This window comes from Molossus molossus, unplaced genomic scaffold, assembly GCF_014108415.1.
Source record: "Molossus molossus isolate mMolMol1 unplaced genomic scaffold, mMolMol1.p scaffold_m16_p_5, whole genome shotgun sequence".
NCBI lineage: Eukaryota > Metazoa > Chordata > Mammalia > Chiroptera > Molossidae > Molossus > Molossus molossus.
In genome coordinates, this window is record NW_023425388.1 from 61,447,770 (window position 1) to 61,472,320 (window position 24,551).

Below are 24,551 nucleotides of genomic sequence, written 5' to 3' on the forward strand. Positions count from 1 at the left end.
TGAGAGAAATGAGTCAGACTTCGCCCGAAGGCCCGGGGGAAGGTGAGCAGGGCATTCTAGCTGGGGGGGCGGCAGGCATGCAGGGCAGTTTAGCACGGCCTCACCGGTCTTCCCTGCGGGGGATTCTCAGGACCATCTTTCTTCTCGTCGGAAGTCCAGTTCCCTGCCTTCAGCTGCTTGCCAGACATGCACACAACAGATGACGGTTCTAAATGCAGACATGGCACCCCTTCCTCCCCCATAACCCACCCACCCTCTGGCTATTGATGGTCCCATTCATCTCTCTGTCACACATTCAGAACCTTACCCATCTCGCTGGCCGGTGTGGCTCAGTGGTTGAGCGTCAGCCCATGCACCAAGAGGTCGCCAGTTTGATTCTGGGTCAGGACACATGCCCAGGTGGTGGGCCTGATCCCCGGGTGGGGGGGGGGGGGCATGCAGGAGGCGGCCAGTTGATGTTCTCTCTCATTGATCTTTCTCTCTCTTCCTCTCCCTTCCTCTCTCTCTCTCTCTAATATCAATAAAGAAAAAAACTTAAAACTGTACCCATCTTGATCTTGCCTTTTCTTACCATCAGCTCCTCCCTCCTTTCTTTCTATCCTCTCTCTCTCTCTCCCACCCTCCCTCCCTCTTCTGGACCCTGTCACACATGTCACTCCACTTGGACAGCGAGCTGCGTGGGCCGTCAGGTGGAATGGTCCTGAGACTGCAGCGCGGAGCCAGTGTCCTGAGGCAGGCACCAGGGAAGCCCACCTGGCTTTCCCTGTCTGAAGATGTGGCTGTTTTTGAAGCTCTGGCTCTTCGTTTTGCTCTTTCCCTTCTCATCCTTCACTCTTTCTCTGTTTCTGTATTTTTTTCAAATTGGACGTCCCTCGGAGTCAGACACCTGGGCTTGGGTCCTGTTCTGTGTGCTGTGTCACTTTGGGCAGTGTGCGTCCTCTCCCCGCCCTCAGAACAGCGGGGATGGTGAGGGCACCCACGTCCAGGGCTGCTGCGGCCACTGGCATCGTCCACGTGAGGTGCTCCGCGTGGTGCCTGCCCGGCGCAAGGCCGCCCGCCTTCGGCTGCTGCGGCGGTGATCCTGCTGCTTGCCCTGTCCTGGTGGGTGTCTGCTTAGTTTTAATCCTCCGCGGCTTTACCCGCCCTCCCTCTGGAAGGTTCTCCCTTTTGTTTTGTTTATCTCTTCACCCTCCTCCTTTTTCCTCCCTCCGTTTTATCTCTTTTTCTTAACTGGCTATGGCGTACAACTGATTTTTTAAAACATTGGTTTTGTATCTAAATCAAGTGTCAGGTTTCCCAGTCTAAATTTTAAAAGTCTATTAGTCAACTTCTAATGTATCCCTTTGAATACCTCTTACTTATCCAAGCCCAGAGGGTCGTGGGTGGCCCTCAGAGGCACTGACAACAGGACCAAGCTCCCCTCCCTCCCCCAGGGCAGGCCTCAGCAGTTGTGCTCAACAGCGTTGCACTGTGGCTTTGACACCGCAAACTTTCTAGACAAATGATGTTTCTACCATTTCACACAGGTCTGTAGATGAAATTAACCACAGAACTTACAAAAGTCAGCAGCGCCAAGGGAGTGTTTAAAGCCCAGGGCCACATCTCATTAAATTCGCCCGCGCCACCCTGCGCTGCCCCGGTAGCACCCCCTCTTCCTGCCTCCTCCTCCCCCTTCCTCCTCGGAACCAGGATGTTTTTCCTTGCCTCTTCATTGTTTCACTAACCTGGCAGGCCTCCTTAGGTGGAGCCCAGCCACCAGGCTTCCTCTCTGGGTGTGATCGAATGTTAGGGTGACAGTGCGGGAGACAGGGCGGCCTGCTCCCCATCCTGGCTGCCCCACCTTCTCCTCCAGGCGCCACAGGGAGCTGCCACTGGCAAGAGTCTCCTCTGAAGCCCCTCTGCTGAGTGTTTCTTTTTCAAAAGCTGAGAGGGACAAAGAAAAGGGGGGCACAAGGTAGACCTCCCCCCCCAAACAAGGTATGCACCCCAGCAGAAAGCCTTTTGTTTACTTAGTTAATTGAATAGGAATCTTCTGACCTTGGACCCTAGGGCTTTGTCTCAAGGGTTTTTTTCTCTCCTTTTTTAAAACCCCATAGAATAATTTCTAAAACTTGAGGTCACTTCAAGGTTCATCATCTTTTATTCCTGCCTGGGTAGGCAGCCTCCCTCATTGCCCCCAGGCCACCTCAGGGGTGATTCCATTTCTGGAAGCCTGACCCCAGACTCAGGGCAGCAGATCCCTGGGTCACAGGTCAGCCCTGCAGGCCTGCCTTTCTCCCCAGAGGACGGTCGGCTGGACAAAGCTGACTGTGTCACAGGGAGGGGAGGGGAATATGCTTGTAAACGTTATACATTTCATTACTAGAGTCTGCTCCAGGGGACTCTTTCTTTTTAAATCAGACCATCGGATCTCAAGTCCAAACACTTCTCAATGTGTATGGTTTTTCTTAGGGCCTCTCCTTGCAGGGCAAGGACAAGGAAGGAAACGAAACTCCCTGTGAGCCCTGGACAGTTCAGATCAAGGGCTGAGTCTTTTGTTCACACAAACTCATTTGGCTCCTGAATGTCCTCCACCCAGAATCATTACATCCGCAGCAGTGTTTCAAAACACAGCCCAGAGTGGCCCAGCTGAGGAGGAGGCTGCCTTTCTGGTGAGATCGCAGCCACCTGCTCCCCACGCCCCCAGGTTCCTGTGTGCCCCAGAATATCCCCCCGCTGGCCATCCGGCCTGAAATCCCCCTCGTGCAGAGGATTCCTGGGGTGAACGCCCGTGCTCTGGAGGAGGCGGCAGCGCCCGGAAGGGTGGCTGGGATTCTGGTCTCGGCCCTGCACCTTCCAGACTCCCAGGGTCCCTCTGTGGCGCTGGGCCGCTCCTCACAGCCCCGCGGCGCTGAGGGCTTTGTTTACACGGTTCAGCTCTCCTGGGAGCTGGAAGCGCTTTGAGGCAGGCTCTACCTGGCCTTGCGTGTGGGTGATACTCAGTAAATATATTTATATATAACGAAACACACATAAATAAAATGTACCGTTCTAGCCATTTTTTAGTGTACAAGTCATTAGCACTGAGCATATTCACGGTGTTGTACAAACGTCACCACCATCCATTCCCAGAACGTTTCATCATTCCCGCATAGAAACTGGTTAACACCTCCCCATTCTGCCTTCCGCCCAGCCCTTGCTGATCTGTATTCTGCTTTCTGCCTCTATCACTGTGCCTGTTCTAGGTACTTCATACAAAGCGAATCATAGTGTGCCTGGCTTGTTTCACTTGCCATAATGTTTTCAGGGTTCCCCCATGTTATAGCGTGTGTCAGAATTTCCTTCCTTTTTAAGGCTGAATAATATTCCATTGTATATAAACACATTTTGTTTATCCATCTATCTATTGGTGAGCACTTGGGTTGCTTCTACCTTTTGGCAATTGTGAATTCTGCTTCCATGAACGTGGGTGGACATGTATCTGTTTAGTTCCCTGCTTTCAATTCTTTCTTTCTTTTTTTATTTGAGAGAGAGAGAGGAAGTAAGAGAGAAAGAGGGAGAGAAACATCGATTGGTGGCCTCCCATATGTGCCCCAACCAGGAATCGAAATCACAACCTGGGTATGTGCCTTGACTGGGAATCAAACCCGCCACCTTTCAGCGTAGGGGATGACACTCCAACCAACTCGGTCACCTGGCTAGGGCCCTGCTTTCCATTATTTTTGTGTGTATATACCTAGCAGGGGATTGTAGGGTAATTCTGTGTTTAAATTTTTTAGGATCTACCAAATTGTTTTCCATAGTGGCTGCACCTTTTTTTTTGTTTGCATTTATCTTATCTTCAGATAGAACGGGAGGGAGAGAGGGTGGAACACAGAGAGAGAAACATCTATGTGAAAGAGACACATCGAGTGGTTGCCACCCACACGACCCCAATCAGGCCGGGGACAAACTGCAACCAAGGTACGTGCCCTTAGTGGGAACCGAACCCGGGCCTCTCTGGTCTGTGGGCCGATGCTCTAACCACTGAGCAATTCCGGCCAGGGTGTGGCTGCACCATTTTACATTCTACCAGCAATGCAAGAAGTTTCCAATTTCTCTATGTCCTTTATTTTCTTTATTATTATTATTATTTTTAATAATAGCCATCCTAAGGAATATGAAGTAAACGTGTTTTAAAAATTCATAAATGCTGCCCGGCTGGTGTGGCTCAGTGGTTGAGCATCCACTCATGCACCAAGAGGTTGCCAGTTCGATTCCTGGTCAGGGCACATGCCCAGGTTGTGGGCCCAATCCTCAGTGGGGGGAGGGGCATACAGGAAGTGGCCAATCGATGTTTTCATGTTCTCATTGTTGTTCTGCTCTCTCTCTCCCTCTCCCTTCCTCTCTTTCTAAAAGCAATAAAGAAAACATTTTTTAAAAAAATTCATAAATGCCACTCGCTGGCTGTATTGTGGGTTTAGAATTGTCACTTCCCCTCTTGGGCCCAGTTCTGTCATCTGAGGGTCAGACCAGTTGGTCGCTATGGTCCCTGATAGTGGAGGTCGCCTTCAGAGAGGGACGGGGCACCTAAGCCCAGCAGTTCCCAGTTTGGGCCGGAATGAATGATGCAAAGCACTGTGGGTGCTGGCTGGGGAAGCGGCTGCACGCCACACGTTAATTAGGGAGGAGCTGGCTGAGCTGCTCAGTCCTCGCGGGTGTCATATGGGTGGTTAATTAGGGAAGACGCCGAATGAGAGCGCTGGCTCTAGTCTCTGCCCTGCCACCTCTTTTCCGGGTTACCCTGGAAAGCGCCCTTGGCACTCAGGCTCAGCCTTCTCTTCTGTGAAGTGGGGTAAGAATTCTTATCCTGCCTGCCACTCAGAATGTCAGGACCTAATAGGTTAATTTAGGGCCCCGAAACTATCCCATGGGAAAGTGCTTTGCAGATTGGGAATATGTGGGATTTTGTTATTTCATCTCTGAGTATAGGAACATCATTTTATTCCCTGTCAAGTCCCTGTGATGATGCCCCACTCCTCTGGGGATATCTGGCCTCCCCCATACCTAAAGGGAATTGAAAGGGACTAACAGTCTATTTAGAAAGTTTCTCTTCTCCCTTCCCTAGGCGAGCAATTGAATCTTAAGAAAATCTTTTAGAATTACAAAGAAATTCGCCATCATAGATCAAAGATCCGTGCTGGTACAAAGAACAGCTCTCCTAAGAGCGGTCCCCTGGTCGAGATCCCAGGATAGCTCTAAGGGGGAGGCAGGGATGGAGAATCCTGCAGTTGGGGGTCAGTGACTTACTGTTCCAGAACCTCTCCTGAGCAGACTGACTTCATCTACCAAGGCTCATTCTGGGGAGCCCTGGGACTTGGGTAGACTACTCTCTTCTTGTCCACGGCCTCTCTCTGCTGCGTCCCAGCACTTACCACCTTCCTGGCCCCTGCTTGTAATTTTGTTCTATCCTTCCCTCTCCTGCGTCTCTGTCACCGGCTCTTCTCCTTCCTCCACACTCAAGTTTGCCCTAATTCAGCCCTTGACCCTTGCTCTTCCCTTCGTGCGCCATCTCCTTGTCCTTTCTGATCCGTTGTCCTCAGTCTTTAACACCCTGTCGGGCTTTTCTTGTCTTTCAAACGTGTGCTCCATTCTGCCTCTGCTCTTGCTTACGACCCTTCTTTTCATTGCCCGTGAGATTCCTCTCTGATTTAAAAGTCCCTTCGTGCAGTCTTCCCGCTAATAGCGTGCAGCTGTTAGGCCAGCCTGCCTGGTTCCAGAGCCCCTGAGACACTCATCATCTCCTTCCTCTCAGGGAGAAGCAAGGCAGTGCCCTTCGGTGTAAGGCTGAAGTCGAAGGCCGGCGGGGCATTTTGGCCCTGATCACTGGCCAGCGCCTTAAAGCCGAGCCAGCGTAAGCCGGGGTGGGATAGAATGGCGCTTGGATTCAGATTGGATCTCTCTGCTGTTGAGCCTGTGACCTCGAGTAATCATGTAATCATTCTGCCCCCCGGTTTCCCCATGACACCCGCTTTGCCGGCTGACATGCACAGTCAATGAGATGACACGTGTGAAAACACTTAGCGCTTGGTGGTGAAATCTGAGTCTAAAGAGGGAAGTGAAGAGAAAGGGCTGGTGCTTCTCCTCTGTGCCCCAGAAACCCGAGACTGTGGCTGGCAGCACTTGACACCTGGCCCGCCGAAGCACGTGGGGCGCTGGGCCCTCCGGGAGGAAGTTGCCTCTTTGGATGACCCAGCGCACTCCCCGCCCACGCCACTGCTCCGAAACAATGCAGGTTGAAAAACCCCAGTTCACGGGGTTGGGTGACGAGGAGTTGACTCTGTAGCAGCTGCTGATTAGGAAATCCTACTCGGGGGCTGTGCTAGTATCCCTGATGATGCTGGTTCACAAGCAGATGTTTTGGAACATTTAGACACTACAGAAGTGGAAGTTGTCAACTTGGAGGGGGAGAAACAGGCAAAGCAATAAAACTGTCTGGTTAATTTAATCTCCAGTCGTGGTGCCAGGGAAAGTGGTGACCGGACAGGGCCCTGAGTGCAGCTCAGAGGACACCTGGGAAATTGGGACGTCTGACCTCCAATAGGAGGCTGGTTGGTGTGGCTCGGTTGCCACAGGGTGTGAGGGGGGTTTAAGCAGTTGTGTCTGACCATCAGGGGAGACGGATGGGTGAGGGGAGGTGCCAGCCTCTGCTGAGCCTCGGTGCTGCGCCCATCCCAGCGTTGGCCCTAAGTGTCTGGGGGCACAGCCTCTTCTCACTCTCCATCTGGCCCAGGTTCTGCAGCCCGAAGCATCCCTTCTCCTTCCCACTTCCCAGGACCATTTCTGTTCTTCAGGAGATCTCTCCCTGCTTGGGAAGGGGCCCCGTCAGCCCTGTCCACTGCACCCTCCCTGCTTGGAACAGTTCCCCTTCAGCCAGGTCCACTGCACCCTCCCTGCTTGGGGTGGGGACCCGTCAGCCCTGTCCACTGCACCCTCCCTGCTTGGGGTGGGCCCCCGTCAGCCCTGTACTGCACCCTCCCTGCTTGGGACAGGCCCCCGTCAGCCCTGTCCACTGCACCCTCCCTGCTTGGGGTGGGGACCCGTCAGCCCTGTACTGCACCCTCCCTGCTTGGGAAGGGGCCCCATCAGCCCTGTCCACTGCACCCTCCCTGCTTGGGAAGGGGCCCCATCAGCCCTGTCCACTGCACCCTCCCTGCTTGGGACAGTTCCCCTTCAGCCCGGTCCACTGCACCTTCCCTGCTTGGGGCGGGGCCCCGTCCGCCCTGTACTGCACCCTCCCTGCTTGGGAAGGGGCCCCGTCAGCCCTGTCCACTGCACCCTCCCTGCTTGGGACAGTTCCCCTTCAGCCAGGTCCACTGCACCCTCCCTGCTTGGGGCGGGGCCCCGTCCGCCCTGTACTGCACCCTCCCTGCTTGGGAAGGGGCCCCGTCAGCCCTGTCCACTGCACCCTCCCTGCTTGGGACAGGCCCCCATCGGCCCTGTCCACTGCACCCTCCCTGCTTGGGACAGGTCCCCATCGGCCCTGTCCACTGCACCCTCCCTGCTTGGGACAGGCCCCCGTCGGCCCTGTCCACTGCACCCTCCCTGCTTGGGGCGGGGCCCCGTCAGCCCTGTACTGCACCCTCCCTGCTTGGGACAGGCCCCCATCGGCCCTGTCCACTGCACCCTCCCTGCTTGGGACAGTTCCCCTTCAGCCCTGTCCACTGCACCCTCCCTGCTTGGGACAGGCCCCCGTCGGCCCTGTCCACTGCACCCTCCCTGCTTGGGACAGGCCCCCATCGGCCCTGTCCACTGCACCCTCCCTGCTTGGGACAGGTCCCCATCGGCCCTGTCCACTGCACCCTCCCTGCTTGGGACAGGCCCCCGTCGGCCCTGTACTGCACCCTCCCTGCTTGGGAAGGGGCCCCGTCGGCCCTGTCCACTGCACTCTGAATTACTCTCCCACTCAGGGCTCATTGTGCTGAGCAGGAAGCCACAGCACAAGCAGAATGCAACCACACTTGTCCTAAGCAACTCAGGGCTTCTGAAAGGATTTGTCCTTTGTCTTCAATATATATTTTAGCATTTGACCCATCATTCTTCCCCAGATACAACACGGAGTGGTGTAAAGCACTTGGGTGTTCACAATCAACTGAGACCTTGAGTGGCAGTGGGGTGCACTGGGGTGCTGCCTGCCCCAGCCTACCTGCTTTGTTAATCCCTCATCTGAGGAATAGTTCAAGGGCAATGTAAGAGGTAGAGGGACATCCAGAGTTAAATGGGGCAGCAGGATACTGCTCTTTTGTAACTCCAGGCCAGTGACATCAGGGGCTTGCCATGCCAGAGGGTCACGCTGTGCCCCAAGTTCTCCTTGCACCTGCCAGGAGGTTGTAGGGAGCAGAGCTAGAGCCAGGCACAAGCTGCCCTGGCAGCTGCTTAGTGAGCCGCAGTCCCTTCATCAGAGTGCAACCCTCACTTCCAGGAGGGCCTGGGGGCTGCGTGGTACAGGGACTTTCACCTCTGGTACCAGCTCTGACCTGCTGTCTGGAGAGGATTGGGAGACTGAGCCATGACTGGTTAGCATGCCTGCCAAAGCCGTGCTCGTCCCTGTGTGTTGAACGTTCTAGACCTCAATCCATTGAATAGCTGCAGTGTGTACAGCACTCACTACGTACCAGGTACCGTTCGGAGCTCTCACGTGTGCACTGTTACAGCCCAGTGAGGTAGGCACTCTTACTGGCCCCATTTTACAGATGAAGAAGCTAAGGCACAAAGAAGTGATGTGTCTCGTCCAAGGTCACAGGGCATGTGAGAGGGAGAGCCAAAAGTCTCACCCAGACAGCCTGACTTGAACCACAGTCTGTGTGTTCCCACTGCTTGTCTTACTAAGAAAGGAACTTCTAGGTCCAGGCACGGAGCTGGAAGCAGGCTCTTCTCCTTTGCGTAGGGAACAGGGCTTTACATGGTAGGGCAAATCAGGCCACTTCGTATGTTGCCTCCTATGTTCCTGGGAGAAGAAAGAGAAAGATCCCTAGATGAGGAGGGACAAGAAGGTAAGACTTTCTCACCAATTTAGGCAGCTGTGGCACCCGTGACTAGAGGGGAGAGGACAGATGTGGCACCGAAAACCAGCAGGTCTCTGAGGTCCTCAGGACCCCGCAGTGGCAGCACTAACCAGGGGTGTGTCTTGTCTCTGCTCCAGAGAGGGGGTCCCTGGCACCTCTCCTTCATCAGGCCACCAGCTAAGGCCACGGCGGTGCTGAGCGCGGTTAAGCATCTAGAGACCCAGACAAGTGGAATCATCAGTCCTTCAGCTGAGCAGTCAAGGGCCACTCACGTGCTGAAGTTCCAGAAATGGCACTGGAGTCCAAGCCCACTGTCTTATGAGCAAGTTGCATGGGCCAACTTCATATTTACGTCTACAGGCTTCACCTACCTTAGGGGCAGGTCTGGGGACCAAAGAAAGCCCATTACAAGGTGGCTTCCAGACCTGGAGATTCCAAGATACCAACCTTTTTTGTTCTTTTTCTTAGGAGATGCATTTTTTTTTTTTTAAACAGATGTGTTTGTTTTCTAATCCTCATCTGGGAACATGCTTAGAAAGAGGAATGGAAAGAGAGAGAGAGAAACATCGATACGAGAGAGAAACATTAATTGGTTGTCTTCTTTACGTGCCCCGACAGGGAGCCAAACCCACAACCCAGGTATGTGCCTGACTGGGAATTGAACCTATAACCTCTCAGTGCACAGAACCGTGCTCAACCAACTGAGCCACTCTGTCTGGGCTTTAACAGATGTATTTTTTAATAACACGGGAACATATGGTCCATACTGTTTTGTAATTTATGTTTTCACTTAACCATAGAATGTGAGCATAATACATATCTAAAACTATTAATATAGTTTGGTGGGTTCTTTAAATTTTTATTTTCTCATAATTAAGTTAACCAACGCCCTATTGCAGAAATTTAGGTTCTTTCCATTTTTCATTTTTATAAACAATGCTGTGATAAACTTTCTTATGCCCGAAACTTTGTTTACTTCTTTAATAATTTCCTTGGAATTAATTTCCAGAAATGGAATTCCTGGGTCAAAATATAGGCCCATTTTTAAAGCTTTTGTGGATTGCAAATTTTCTCACAAGAAAGAATGCGCCCATGACATTCTTACCAACATTGCGTGCAAGTGTCCATTTTCTTTTTTTAAATGTTATTTTTCAATTAAAGTTTACATTCAATATTATTTTGTATTGGTTTCAGGTGTATGGCATAGTGATTAGATCATCATATACTTTTTGTTTGTTTAATCCTCACCTGAGGATATTTTTTCCATTGATTTTTTTTTTTTAGATAGAATGGAGGGGGCAGGGAGAAAGAGAGAGAAACATCAATGTGAGAGAGACATATCGATTGGTTGCCTCCCACATGCACCCCACCAAGGCTGGGGATCAAACCTGCAACCCAGATACATGCCCTTGACTGCGAATCGAACCCAAGACCCTTTGGTGTGCAGGCCGATGCTCCAACCAGTGGGCCACACCAGCCACGGCAGATACTCATATACTTTCTAAGTGGTCCCCCTGATATTTCAAGTACCCATGTAGCAAATGTCCATTTTCTATACCTGCAATGGCATGAGGTACTATTTGTAAATCTTTGCCAATTTGATAGGAATAGGAAATATGTAAACATTTTTAAAAGGTATTTTCTAGTTTGTATTTGTATTTTATTTCTTTCCAACAATAATATATTCTCCATTTATTTTCTTTTGGGAATCACACATTCATGTTTTATGGCCATGAGATGTACACCTTAGGAATGTGAAGTTCTTCATATATGAGGAACGCTAAACTCGCCCTGGCCAGTTTGCCTCAGTGGTTAGAGTGTCAGCCCACGGACCTAAGGGTCTTGGGTTCAATCCTGGTCAAGGGTAAGTACCTGGATTGCAGGTTTGACCCCCAGCTTTAGTCGGGGTCATGCAGGAGGCAATCAATTGATGTATCTCTCACATTGATGTTTCTCTCTCTCTCCCTCCCTTCCACTCTCTCTAAAAAAAATCAGTGGAAATATATCCTTAGGTGAGGATTAACAACAAAAAGAATGCTGAGCTCATCATATACAGCAGACGTTTACCCCGGTTTGTTCCTCAACTTTGTTAAAATTTAATTTTTATTTTTATCACACTTACACATAGTATAAAAATCAAATGTGTTTTTTAAAGCTGTTGTAGAATTACCCCGGTTTGTTCCTCAACTTTGTTAAAATTTAATTTTTATTTTTATCACACTTACACATAGTATAAAAATCAAATGTGTTTTTTAAAGCTGTTGTAGAAACCCTGGCCACTTCTACTATCATCATTTTCTGCTTTCCAGCATCAACCACTTTCAACCCTTTAAATGATTCTTTCAGTACTTATATCCATATCTCTAATAACATACTCCTGTTGCTATTTATTTTTTTGTTTTTGTTTTAAGCAATATTCATTAATTTCTCTCAGTAGAAGTCTTATATCATTTCAAGCTATACCATTCAGAAGTGATATACTCTACTTCTGTTCCTTAGGGTTAGATTGAGGAACTTCTAAATGCATTGTTGACACAATTTAAAGTTACCTTTCCTACATCGTGATTCTAACCATCCCCTCCCAATTGATGTGCTATTGTTATCCAGAATTTGCTGTCTTGTTTTATTAATTCCACAAGTGAGAAATTATTTTATAAATCTAATACTTCTTTAGATTTATGTACAGATTTACCATTTTCTTTGCTCATTATTTCTTCTTGCATCTCAGCTTGCATCTAGGATTGTTTTTCTTCTGCTTGAAATAAATTTCCCATAATTTCCTTCAGTGGACATGGTGATAAACTCAAATTTGACCGAAATGTTCTATTTTGAAACATAGCTTCAAGATGTTTTTCAAAGATAGTTTTGCCGAGTATTCAATTCTAGTTTTTTCTCTCTCAGCACATTGAAAATATATATCCAAAACCAAAGAACTTCTATGCATGTATGCATAACCAATGGACATAAACAACAATGCTTGACGGGGGTCGGGTTAGGGAGGAGGGTGTCTACAGGGGAAAATAGAGAAACATCTGTAACAAAAATAAATTAATAAAAAACTAAAAAACAAAAACAAAAAACAATAGAGAAGCTCTGAATGCCTCTCAGAAAAAAATAAAAAAGTACAAATTGGTTGTTAGACTGATGAACTTCAAAGGGGCGGGGTGGGAAGAGAGAAACCAAAGAACTTATATGCATATATGCATAACCAATGGATACAGACAATAGTGTGGGGAAGGCAGGAGGGGGTAGGAGCAGGGAGGAGGGTGTCAATGGGGGGAAAAGAGGGAGTATAGCTTAATACTTTCAACAATAACGATAAGTTAATACACACACACACACACACACACACACACACACACATCCACTGTCTTTTAGCTTCCATGGTTGCTGTTGAAAAATCAGCAGTCTGTCATTTTCTGTAGATGATTTGTCATTTTTTTTCCTCTGGTAGTTTTTAAGACCTAGGTTTTTTGTGTGATTTTCTGCAGTTTCACTATGATAGGGGTTTATATTTCTTTCTTTCATTTTTATTAATTTATTTTTAAAGAGAGAGAAAGAGAAAGAAACATTGATGTGAGAATGAAACATTGACTGGCTGCTTCCTGCACGCCCCCTGCGGGAATGGAGCCCGCATCCCACAGGTGCCCTGACCAGGAATCGAACCAGCAACCTTTTGGTGCATGGGATAACACCCAACCAGCTGAGCCATACCAGCCAGGGCTACATTTCTTTTGAATTTTGCTTCCCAGGATTTGTTGGGCTTTCTTACTCTGAGGATTCATACTTTTTATTAGTTTTGTAAAATTCTCAGCCATTACCCTTTTGAATATTGCCATTTCTCTTTTACCTCCCTTCTCCTAGAACCCAAGTTAGATATGTGTTGGACTTTATCCCTCTAAATTCCTTGTATCTTCACCTGTTTTTCATGTTGTCTGTCTTTTTATATCATCTGGCTTTCTCTTGTCTTTTGTCTTATACTTTTTAATTCTTTTTTAGCCATATTTAATCAGCTGTTGAGCTTCCTAATTTCAATTATTGTATTTTTGCATTTCTAGAATTTTCATTTAGATTTTTAAAAAATGTTTTTGACCATTATTTATAGTCTTTTTTTTCTCTCTCATCTTCAGTTTTTTTATTTCTTTTCATGTAGTTTTATATACTTATATTTTTTTGTCTGATAATTCCAGGATTTGAAGTCTTTGCTTGTCCAGTTTTCTGACTTGTGTCCATGGATGCTTAGATAGAAACATTGATTGGTTGCCTCCTGCATGCCTCCTACTGGGGATGGAGCCCACAACCCGGGCATGTGCTCTGACCAGAAATCGAACTGGGACCTCTCAGTCCATGGGACGACGCTCAATCCACTGAGTCACACTGGCTGGGCTATTTTATGATTTTTTATTTTTATTTTTTACTGTGATCTCTTATTCTTCAGAATTTATTAGTAAATGATAAAATTGGATTGTGGGTATGTGCATCAGGAGAGCATTCACATTTGTTCTTGCCAAGTACATGAAGGTACTATGTATTAGGACCTCTAAATTCCCCCATCGACAGGGTGTGTGTGTGTGTGTGTGTGTGTGTGTAATGTAATTTAAATACCATGACAGTCACCTTCTTGAAGTATATAATTTAGTGGTTTTTCGCATAGTCATAAGGTTCAAGACCACTTTTTGAGCACATGTTTGGCTTGAATTGTGGTGGTGTGAGTTTGTGTTGCATACGCACAGGACCAGCTTTCTGGTTACAAATTCTCAGGTGAGATTTATATTTCTTTTACCTAAGATCAAGATGCAAGGGCCTTGCTATTTCCTTCTGCAGGCCAGGTTGGTTTCTGTTTGCCCGACACCCAGTTGTACACAGGAGTTTCCTCCCAGACTCCCCCTTGAGGGTTTTGTCTCCTGACCCCCCTCCCCCCATCCAAACAGAATTTCAAGGTCCCAAGTGTTGAGCAGGTGCCTCAGGGAAGCTGCCAGCTTCAGTTAGCTCACCGCCTGAATTCCAGTTCTTGCTTCATTTTTGACCTCAGAAGATTTGATTCTTTACTTAACTTGTCAACTCAGCACTACATTTAGAAATATTTTTAAAAATATTTTATTCAGCGTTTTTTGTTTCATGGCAAGGTTATTCGGGATACCTCAGGACTATTGTCTACCTTTTAGTTTTGTTTATCGTGTGCATGTCTTACTTTCCTCTGGGGAGAGAATGTGGCTCAGTGCTAGCCATGTCCTGCCTCGGGGGGCCTGACTGCAGTGGACTCCTGGACTTGACTGGGGTCTGCGACTTCCCCTTCTCATCCCTAGACAGGGGGCATTGCTGCTTCCTCTGAGGCCCACCTACACAAGTCCCAGGTTGTTTTAGGGTATAATCAAGCTGAACTCATTCCCTTATCTTTGCTTATGGCTTGCTAGCTTTGGGGCATGGATGTTGAGTTCCTTCAATCACTGTCTTCTGGCTTCTTTTGAGGATAATTTCTCTCATTGTACCGAGAGGGTAGAGAAAGCATCCTCAAACTCTTTCACCTCCTCTTGGGAGGCCAGCTTGCCTTGGCAGCCCAGACAGGAAGAACAGAGGGGACATCATACGGGTCATTGCTGTTCACAGCCCCAGAGTCTCAAGTTCAATTTAGGGACTTTGCAGCCGTATCTGAAAACATCCCTCCACACCCCATGTCTGGGTCAGTGTGTATGCTGCCTATCGGGGGGCTGGTCCCCGAGGAGCCCAGATGCTTGGACAACTTCCCTCCCCCTTCAGGAAGCTTCTGTTAATTATCACTTACAGGAAACAGAATAGGAAGCATGGAAACAGTAATCTCAAGGGATTGGGGGAGGAAATGATTCCCTTAGGAAAGTTTGTCAGAATCTCTTATGGAAGTTGTTTTTTTTAAGTAATTTATTTTTATTGATTTTAGAGAGAGAGGAAGGGAGAGGGAGAGAGAGAGATGGATGAGAAAGAACATCGACTGGCCGCCTCCTACATACCTCCTACTGGGGACTGAGTCCACAACCTGGGCATGTGCCCTGACCGGGAATCGAACCAGTACCTCTCAGCCCATGGGATGATGCTCTGTCCACTGAGCCATCCGGCTGGGTGGAAGTTTTGATCATTGCCACCCTTCCAACCGCACTGCTTCTGCTGGGAGTGGTCCAGAAGGGAAGTGTTGAGAATGCTTGTTCTAGGATTGCACTGTCCAGTGTGGTAGCCACTAGACACATGTGGCTGTTGAGCTCTGAAAGCGTGGCTAGTGACATACTCTGGGTTTCAAAGGCTTAATACCAAAAACTGCAAAATACCTCAATTTTTATATCAATTACATATTGCAGTGGTACTATTTGGGGTACGTCAGGTTAAATGAAATATTTATTAAAATTAATTCCACCTGTCTCTTTTTACCTTTGAAAATGTGGCTACTAGAAAATGTAAAGTCACATAGGTGACATGCCTTCTCGGGTTGGACTGGGGCGTCCCACCCACCTGCCCTGCCTCCGAACTCACGGCCTTCACAAATGACCTTGATACTACAAGGTGATTCCATCTGTGCCTCATTTTACCCTCAACTTGAACTCCATCCTCAACAGCGTTTTTAACCAGTGATCACTTAAACATTTTTCAGATAGAAATACATTCCTAATTTATAAACAAGTAACAGTCCATCCTAATCAGCCACATTTCCTCAGCACCTCTGCACTGGAAGTCGGCGAGGGCAGGCGGGCTTGCTCTGACTCGGGCACTTGACCTTCCAGCTGAGAGCCGAGGGGCCTGGGCTTCCGCAGGCCGCCCGGTGACCTCCGGGCCTCTGCACTCCATCCAGAGTGGGGAGAGGAGCTCTGACCTCCAAGCGCAGAACTTGAATGAATCAGTGTGTGGGAAATGCTTACATCAGTGATTGGCACCTACACACATGATTGCTTTTATTGTTATTTTTAATAAAACGAGATTATACTCCAAATTCTATTTTGAAGCCTGTTGTTTTGACTCAGGGGTACCTGTAGAATATCTTTATTTTATTTTACAACATAGGCTTAGTGACCTCATAGTGTCCTTTCATATGGCTATACTGCAATTGGTTTCATTGGTCTGTTATAGGAATTTTAGGTTCTTCCTTCTTTTCTTCCCTCCCTCTCATCTGTCCCCTTCTCTCATCTCTCCCTTTCTCTGTCTTTCTTCCTCTCTTCCTGTGAAGTTACTACATCAAACCTATTTACATTACTAAGGTTTTGGTAGTATGGCCAAATCCTTCACATGTTTCTCCAGAATTGTACATGTTTTCCCTCCTGCCTACAAGAGTAGGTGCAGGATGCAGAGCGGCCAGCGTTTACCCACGCCCCGAGAAGCCAGCTCACAGCCTCACACTGGAGAAGGCTCCCTTCCCCCACCCCCTCACACTGCCCCTCGTCCCCCTCCCCCTGAGCTTGCCCAGATGCCCGAGGTTCTGGCCCTCATCCCAGAGCCCCACGCTGATCTCTGTCCATTTTGATCATTTATCCCACTGAGTGTAAAATGTCATCCTAGATACTATTGCTGCTTCGTAACTTCTTTCACTGGACTGATTGTAAGAATAATTACTGTGGGAGCCCTGGCCGGGTTGGCTCAGCGGTTAGAGCGTTGGCCCTTGGTCCAAAGAGACCCAGGTTCAGTTTCCGCTAAGGTCACATATCTTGGTTACAGTTTGTCCCTGGCCCCATTTGGGGTCATGTGGGTGGCAACCAGTTGATGAGTCTCTCTCACATCAAAGTTTCTCTCTCTTCCTCCCTTTCTGCCTCCGGCTCTATCGGAAGATAAATGAAAAAAAAAAAAAAAAAAGTCCTCAGGTGAGGATAAAAAAAAGTGATCACTGTGGGAAGAAAAATGGCAAAATTGTTCTACTTAAATCCACTTCTTTTTTTTAATCCTCACCCGAGGACATTTTTCCATTTTTTGTTCAGATAGAGTGGGAGGGAGGGAGGGAGAGAGAGAGAGAGAGAGAGAGAGAGAGAGAGAGAGAGAGAAACATCGATGTGAAAGGGACACATCGAGTGGCTGCCACCCGCACGACCCAACCAGGGCCGGGGACAAACTGCAACCGAGGTACATGCCCTTTGCGGGAACCGAACCTGGGTCTCTCTGGACCGCAGGTCAATGCTCTAACTGCTGAGCCAAACCGGCCAGGGCTAAATCCACTTCTTACGGACAGAGCTGCCCATGGTATCGTTTCTGAAGGTTTCTCTCTCTTTCCAGAAGCCAGTGAGTTCTCGCCCATCCATTTTCTGATTGTTTCAACTGCTGTAAGGAACCACTGGCCAGAAAGCAACACTGAGCCCCTCACAGAAATTATCACTGTGGACCAGAATCAAGTGGACTTTTCCACCATGGCCTCCAAAGGGGGGGTGATGGTTCAGAGCCCCGGAAGGAGCCACACTCTTTCAGATGCTCCAGAAAACTCGACTCCACAAACTGAGACAGCAGGTGCTGGAGGAAGAAACCACTCCTTGAGGACGAATGCCACCGCTACCCCTGCTGGGCCCGAGACGGCAGCTCTGGCTTCCCGGAGCAGCACCTTCGGTGAGCTTGTGCTGATGCCACTTACCTCGTTCACCTCTGTCAAGTCCGAGAAAACACACTTTCTGCCAGTCCCCTCTCCCATCCTGAGCCTCAGCGCCCACCACAGGGTCCTGGGCTGGGGCTCAGACCTGTGACTTAGGCTCCGTGTGGGCACGCTGTGGTGAGCCGGGTTAGACGTGTAAACCAGACAAGGGTGTAGATTTGCCGAGAGACCTATGAGCCCCCACAGAACCGGTGTTCCACGGCTGGCCTGGATCCAACAGCACCATCCTGACAGGCTGTCAGGACCAGAGGCACCGGGTGTGGGGGGGTGTGGCTGCGTGTTCTGTTGACAGGGGCTCGAGTGGCCGTGCCGCTCCCATCTGCACAGCTGGTTTGCCGTTGTCAGCAGAGGCTTTCCAGAAGGGGCTGGGGCTGGATGCACAGATGTGGTTGAGGAAGGGAAGGCAGAAAGCCGGCGCTGGTTCGGGGTCTGCTACGACGACGTGTCCAATCCCACTCTCACGGCAAGCCCGTGGGGTCACTGTTCCCATCTTAGGCATTTGGACACTGAAGCGCAGAGAAGTCGATTCGTCCAAAGGGTGTAAGTCAAACAGCTAACAGGTGTCAGAGCTGGGATTTGAGCCCAAGTCTGCGCATCGGAGCGAGGCGGAAGGGTGGCTGAGGAGTGGGTGCCCGGACCACGTGCGGGGCGGTGCAGAGGGGAGAAGCGTGGGCCCTTGGTGGGGCAGCAAGGCCGGCAGCCTCCCTTGGGGGAGCATGGTTGCAGCGAGGAGAGCCGCCGCCGGTGGGTGGTCGTGTGGATAGGGTGAGGGACAGTCATGGAGGATTTGAAAAGGCTGGCCGTTTAGATTTGGTACAGTGGCAAGAGCTGCTGGAGACTTCTGAACCAGGCAGTGATGTGATTCAAGTGAATTTGGGGAGGACTCACCTGGCAGGCAGGTAGAAGATGTCTGGGAGGGGAGGTGGGTTGAAAGGAACCTGGAATTAGGGGGACCACCCAGGCAGACACAGACATCTGGACATCTGGTAGCCTTGGGGATGGAGAGGAAGGGACTGATCGAGGACTCTTCACAAAGGAAGATTGTTGGGACTGGTACCGGCCTAAAGGAGGGATGAAGCCATCAGAGATGCCCTTGGAGTTCTACCATCTAGTGGCAGGAGGGCTGGTCGGGGCACCGGGTTTGGTAGAGAGTGTGTGTGGAAGTAGTTCGCGTTCCGTGAATAATGGAGTTGGAGCTTAGCTCCTCTGCACATAAGCTCCTGGGTTTGTTGGTCATCCAGATATCAGAGATTTTATTTTGGTTGAATGCAAGTAAATTCTGGAACCGACTTTGTGGAATGTGGGTGATGAGTCATGGTGATCAGAAACCAATCTCTGGTTCCGTATCATCTGATACTTATCATTGTGCCCGTTTTCCGATGATTTTACCACAAGATGCACAGCCTTTGTCTGTGGGATCTGAAGACAGTCTTTGTCTTAGTTTGTGGTCTCTTGTGCAGGGGTTAGCTTGTCACAGAATGAATAATTGCTCCTGATTTCTTCTCATGTTTGTATATGTATAGAGGTCCGTTGAGCTCACTGCAAGATGACTCAGACCTTGGGAGGTCTGCTGGAGGAAGGTTAATTGTTGCTGTCTGCTTTCAGCCTTGGGGAGGCTTCCCCTGCCGGCCAGCAGTACAGGGTCAGAAGAAAGAAGTGCCCCTTCTCACACAGAGAGCAGAACCTCCTGGGGTGCCCTGGCGAGGGGGAAGGGGCGCCCCGAAGAAGGGACCGTGCATACCCAGGTGGCCACTTCGGTTTTGAGCCGATCCTCTCTTCCTGCTTCGGAGACGGGAGAAGAGACCACACTGTCCAGGAAGAGAAATTCCTCAGAACCAGAGCTCTCCTGGCTGCGTTTCTCCAGGACATCAGCTTCCTCCCCCCGCTCAGGTCACTCTGCAAGTGAGTATCCCTGTCCCAGCTGAACACCGAAGTCATTCAGAGTAGAAATAAATCGACGTGTATAGCTAGACGCACTCTTCCTTGAGGCTAAGGGGGAAAGACATTAAGCACAAATTAGTATTTGGAGTAAAAGTAATACCCACACAATTTATCTCAGTGTTGAAGTTCATCTTTGAAATATGTTTTCTTTAACTGTGTAAGGAGGAAAATAATAGCTGGCCTGGTGGCTGCTCTAGACCTTTGCTTCCCCCTCCCCCCACATACACACACAGCAGAGACGAAGTGTCGCTGGTGAGAATTCTTGCACCAGAGGCCACATGCTGGGGTGAGGAATGGTGAGCATCATATCATATGATTAGGAGTTAGATTCGTAGCTCTTCACTATTGCAAACGTTTCTTTCAAGGGCAAGGATAACGTAGATATGCATTTTTCTAGGCATCATTTTTTTTTTTTACAAATCATGCCATGCAGGTATTGGCAAGCCTTCAGGAGTGGAGTACTTGCCTCTCTGCCATTCCAGTTCTTAGTCATCAGTTAAGTCTCGCTCAGGTATTTCCATCTCCACGAAGCCTTTCTTCGGCCCTCTGGTCCTCCGTGTCATATGCCTTATCCCGCATATGCCTTATCATGCCTGTCTGCCCAGGTGGACTGTCACCCTCTTGAGCACGTGGGCTGTGTCTGTCACTTCCCTTAGGTTCCCCACTGCCCCAGAACAAGGTCCAGGTGAGAAGTAATGGGGAGTAGCATGTGCCCAAACATCACAGGGCTCACCCAGCCCAGGCCAAAGAGAATGTTGGAAACCGCCCACCTTCTCTCCTCTCCGAGTGGGTGTAGGCTGCACGCGTTTTCACCCTGTGCCCAGGGGAGCAGGACAGACAGGGTTGGCGATATTCTTGAGAAATAGAAGTTAGGCTGCTTTAGAAATTGCCGTTTCAGAAATTTAGAGGTCAGAGGATTTTAGAAGTATTTGCAAGACTAGGGATTTGGGTTTAGGTCATCAGAGTAAAAACTGAATCCAGAGGTCCTGTCTGTAACGCCCGTTTAAAGACAGCGGGTCCTCGCCCATGTACTCTGCACCGTGTCCTCTGAGGATGTGTGTAATGTATGACTCTTGTCTTTCGGAGGTTGCTTTTTAAGGTTATTCTTAAATGTTGGTTAGAAAGGATGAATGCTGCGATCCTTTCCAGCTTCAAAGTTCTGTGGTTCTGTGATTTACAACCAGCTTCAGTAAATGGTGGAAAAGGAAGCATTTTCAAAGAAGCTACAGTTCTGGTCAGGGTCATTTAATATTTATAAGTTAAATTCAACCCACTACTGTGGTATGTTTGAAAGTCAGCCTGTGTTTCTAACTTTGCTGCACTTGACTCTGTAGTCCCTTCTGTCTTTCAACATTAAAAAAAAAATACATGGTCTTTCGATTCCTCCGGTATTCATCTTTCTAGAACCTTATACTTTTAATGTTAAAGAGTAGTGCCCTGTCTTTCCAGTTCTGGAGTCTTTCACTAAGAATGTCTTCCTTCTCAGGGAACCGGGTGTTCTGTGCTAGGTGGAGTCCCACCTGCTTAGATGCTGAAGGGGGTGTTGGCTGCTATCAAAGGAGGGGATAGCCCAGCCTCCAGGACGTCCTCCCTGTGGGGATGCAGAGGGGACCTGCACAGGGACCTGGAGCCAATTGAGAAACAAAGCTCTGCTTCACTTTTAAGGCTGGGCTAGTACCCACCAACCTGCTAACCTGAGCTCTGGTATACTCCTTCCTCCCATTCCATCTACATCGTGAGATTTCACTATCCCTTCCTGGGCACCGGGTCCAGGAGCTCTGGGCACCAGGGCAGGGGTGCTTCGAGGGCTGGCAGGACTTGTCAGAGGCAGACCGGCGTCACCCGGCCCAGCTGGCCCATCTGTAGGGAACAGAAGTGAAGAGGAATTGTGGCGGGGACCTGTGTCATTTGACACCAGGCCACTCCATACACTAATAAAAGTGACTCAGTGAGCCCTGGCACTTAGACTGTTAGATGAGTGTGCTCCTCACGGTGGTCGCTAGGGCGGCCAGCCAGAAGCCTGCTCCGGGGAGAGTGGGGCTCCTTATTTGAAACATGAGGGGTCAGAGCAGAGAGTCTTCCTAGTTCCAGCATCTGTTGCTCAGAAGACATCAGCCTTTGCATGCTGCGCCTCCTTCCGCTCCTCGCTCTGCGGCACAGGACAGGCACACGGCGCAGCCTCTGAGACACGGGGAGCCGGGGGTTACCTGCTTCCAGTAGCAAACCGCGTGCGGCCGGCCAGCCAGCGTCTGCAGGACAGCAGGTGGAGGCCCGGAGAGCTAAGTCAGGTTTGAAACAAGAGATTGAGGGCCATTTGAAGGTATTTTCCTCACTGCTTTACATTTTGTGCTGCTTTATATCTTTCTGTACTCTCCATACTTCCTATAATGATCACGTACTGTTTGATCATAAAGGGAAAGAATAAGTAGAGCAACTAGCAGGGAGAGAGCCCTTGTTGGAAGGTGGAGAGAGGTATGTGTATGTTGGATTGTGTGAGAGCCGCTACAATTGAGCACTAAATTTAGTACCGAGCTTCCTGGAAACCAGGGCACAAAGGAAAGCCGGGTGGGGCATGAGATGGCTGTCTGATAAGCTTACAGTTCCATTCCCGGGCATAAGTGTTTTGGGGGCAGTAAATTCTAAGAGGAATATTTATACAGTATAAGGAACATTGAGAATCATAATAGAAAATGCCATCAATTGCTATTTTGTGGAAATTGTGCTAATGTTCTTTAAAAGGTGATATTTTATATAGAGTCTCAATCGGGGCTGAGGGTGTGGTAATGGATGTCAGCTCAGGAGAGTATTTCTGTGGGGAGCTGAGCTAATGCGGTCCAGGTAATGGCTCTGTGGTGCTTGCACTTTGTAAAAGAGCATACATAGCGGAGGAGGTTGTAGATTTAGCACATCTTTCTCAGGTATCAGCTGCTGCAGCTCGGTTTGGGGCAGGTTCTGGGTAGCAGTCGAGCGGAGGCGGAGCGTTCTGCTGCATGCCTGGGGCTCCAGCGTCTGTGCCGAGATTGGAGACTGACCCACATACTCTGCCGGAGGAGCAGGCCGTCCTTCCACTTCCTGTGATAAAGTCAGGGAACTTGGCTTGTTTCTGCTCCCAAATGGATGGTCTTCCCATTTTTGAACGGCTGCTTTAAGGGCAGAAATGAGCAAGGAAGAACAACTATTAACTAACCAACAGAGCTGGCCTATTCGTTAGAAACATGGGGCGGGGGGTCTCCCCTACATGTCGTTAACAGGCGCTTATTTAGTGGTATAAATGGTGATTATAGATTAGTTTGACCAAACATTGTGTCTTTTTTTTTTTAATTCTCAACTGAGGATACTTTTCCATCTATCTTCAGATATAGTAGGAGAGAGGGAGAGAGAGAGAAACATTGATGTGAGAGAGACACATCTATTGGTTGCCTCCCACATGACCCAACCAGGGCCGGGAACAAACCACAACTGAGGTATGTCCCCTTGACTAGAATCGAACCCACAACTGCCTGGTCCAAGGGCCAATGCTCCAACCACTGAGCCAAACCGGCCAGAGCCAAACATTTTGTCTTTTTTTTTTTAATACGTTTTTATTGATTTTTTTAGAGAAGGGGGGAAAGGGAGAGAGATAGAAACATCAATGTGAGAGAGAGACATCGATCGGCTGCCTCCTGCACGCCCCCAGTTGGGGATCAAGCCTGCAGCCCGGGCATGTGCCCTGACTGGGAATCGAACTGGGACCTCTCAGACCATGGGACAACGCTCAATCCACTGAGCCTCACCAGCAGGGCCAAACATTTTGTCTTGTTATGAAGAGGCACCAGCTCTACGGAAAGTTCACACTGCTTCGGGACCGGACTGTGGGGACTCAGCGAGGTTACGTATAGAAAGTACTCCCTTGGCACAGTGTATAAAGGAGCATGTAAAGTACTGGCACATCCTACCAGGCCAGCACATGGCAGCTTTTAATAATGACGATGATGAGTTGAAGAAGCAAATGTTCCATAGAGCCCTCAGGCCGCTTCCCTTTTGTGACTGTCAGCATTGGTGACTTTCGTAATTGTATTTCTGTGGCCACTGATTTGCTGGGCAGGTATTCAGGCTGGGTCCAGTAGAACTGCCACTGTACCTTGAGTCGATGAAATAATGCAGTTTCCTGGGGTTGAGAGCCCACAGTAAGCCGATGAGACTGTACTTGGGTGGACGTATACGATAACTGTAATGAAGTTAGGCTTGGGAAGTTAAGTGTTAGAGTAAGGATTTGGGATGTACCTCTAGTATACTTTCCTTATTTTATTTTATTTTATTCATTTATTTATTTTTAAATATATTTTATTGATTTCTCAGAGAGAGAGGAAGGGAGAGAGAGGTAGAAACATCGATCGGCTCCCTCCTGCATACCCCACAACCCGGGCATGTGCCCTGACCGGGATTCGAACCGGGACCTCTCCGTCCCTGGGACGATGCTCAGTGCACTGAGTCACACTGGCCAGGTGCTTTCCTTATTTTATACTGATGTTTTTGTTGTGAGTAGGGGTGGGTTTGGGTCAGCTGGGACTCTGTTTTTGTGTCTGGGTCTTTCTTTCCCCTTGTTTTAATGACCAGTTGTGTGGATTGTCTGCCTCTGCGTTTTGTCTTCATAAAGGCCCAGTGCCCAGAGCTCCCGTGTTCTGGGCATAGTGGTTCTGTGGTTTCTACACGAGTAAGAGGGACCTTTGTGTTTCCTGTGCTCTCTTTCTAATTACGTTTAATGTTTACTTGTGCTTTTGATCAGAACTACACACAGGACTGGTCTTCAAGGAACCATTATAATGAGAACTTTCTTTTTCCCTTCTGGGTCATAATCCACAGGCTGATATCTTTCATTATAAGATATAGAGTCCTTTTCATTATTTTTGCCTGAAGAAGAAAAATAACGCTCTTCTTTCTCGCCCTTGACTTGCCTGCCATGTTTCTTCCACTCACCAAGCTTGCCTGCAGGTGGTTCTGTTGGCGCGAGGATCGCGGGG

General features: G+C 49.0%; 1 protein-coding gene across 1 annotated transcript in view; it reads left to right on the forward strand.

Moving 5' to 3' along the window:
• HEG1 (heart development protein with EGF like domains 1) overlaps positions 1–24,551 on the forward strand; it is a 90,241-nt gene that overhangs the window by 13,179 nt on the left and 52,511 nt on the right. Inside the window, exons 2-3 of the mRNA XM_036242505.1 lie at positions 17,244–17,567; positions 19,216–19,512. Coding sequence (XP_036098398.1) covers positions 17,244–17,567; positions 19,216–19,512 — 621 coding nt within the window. The remainder of the gene's footprint in view (positions 1–17,243; positions 17,568–19,215; positions 19,513–24,551) is intronic.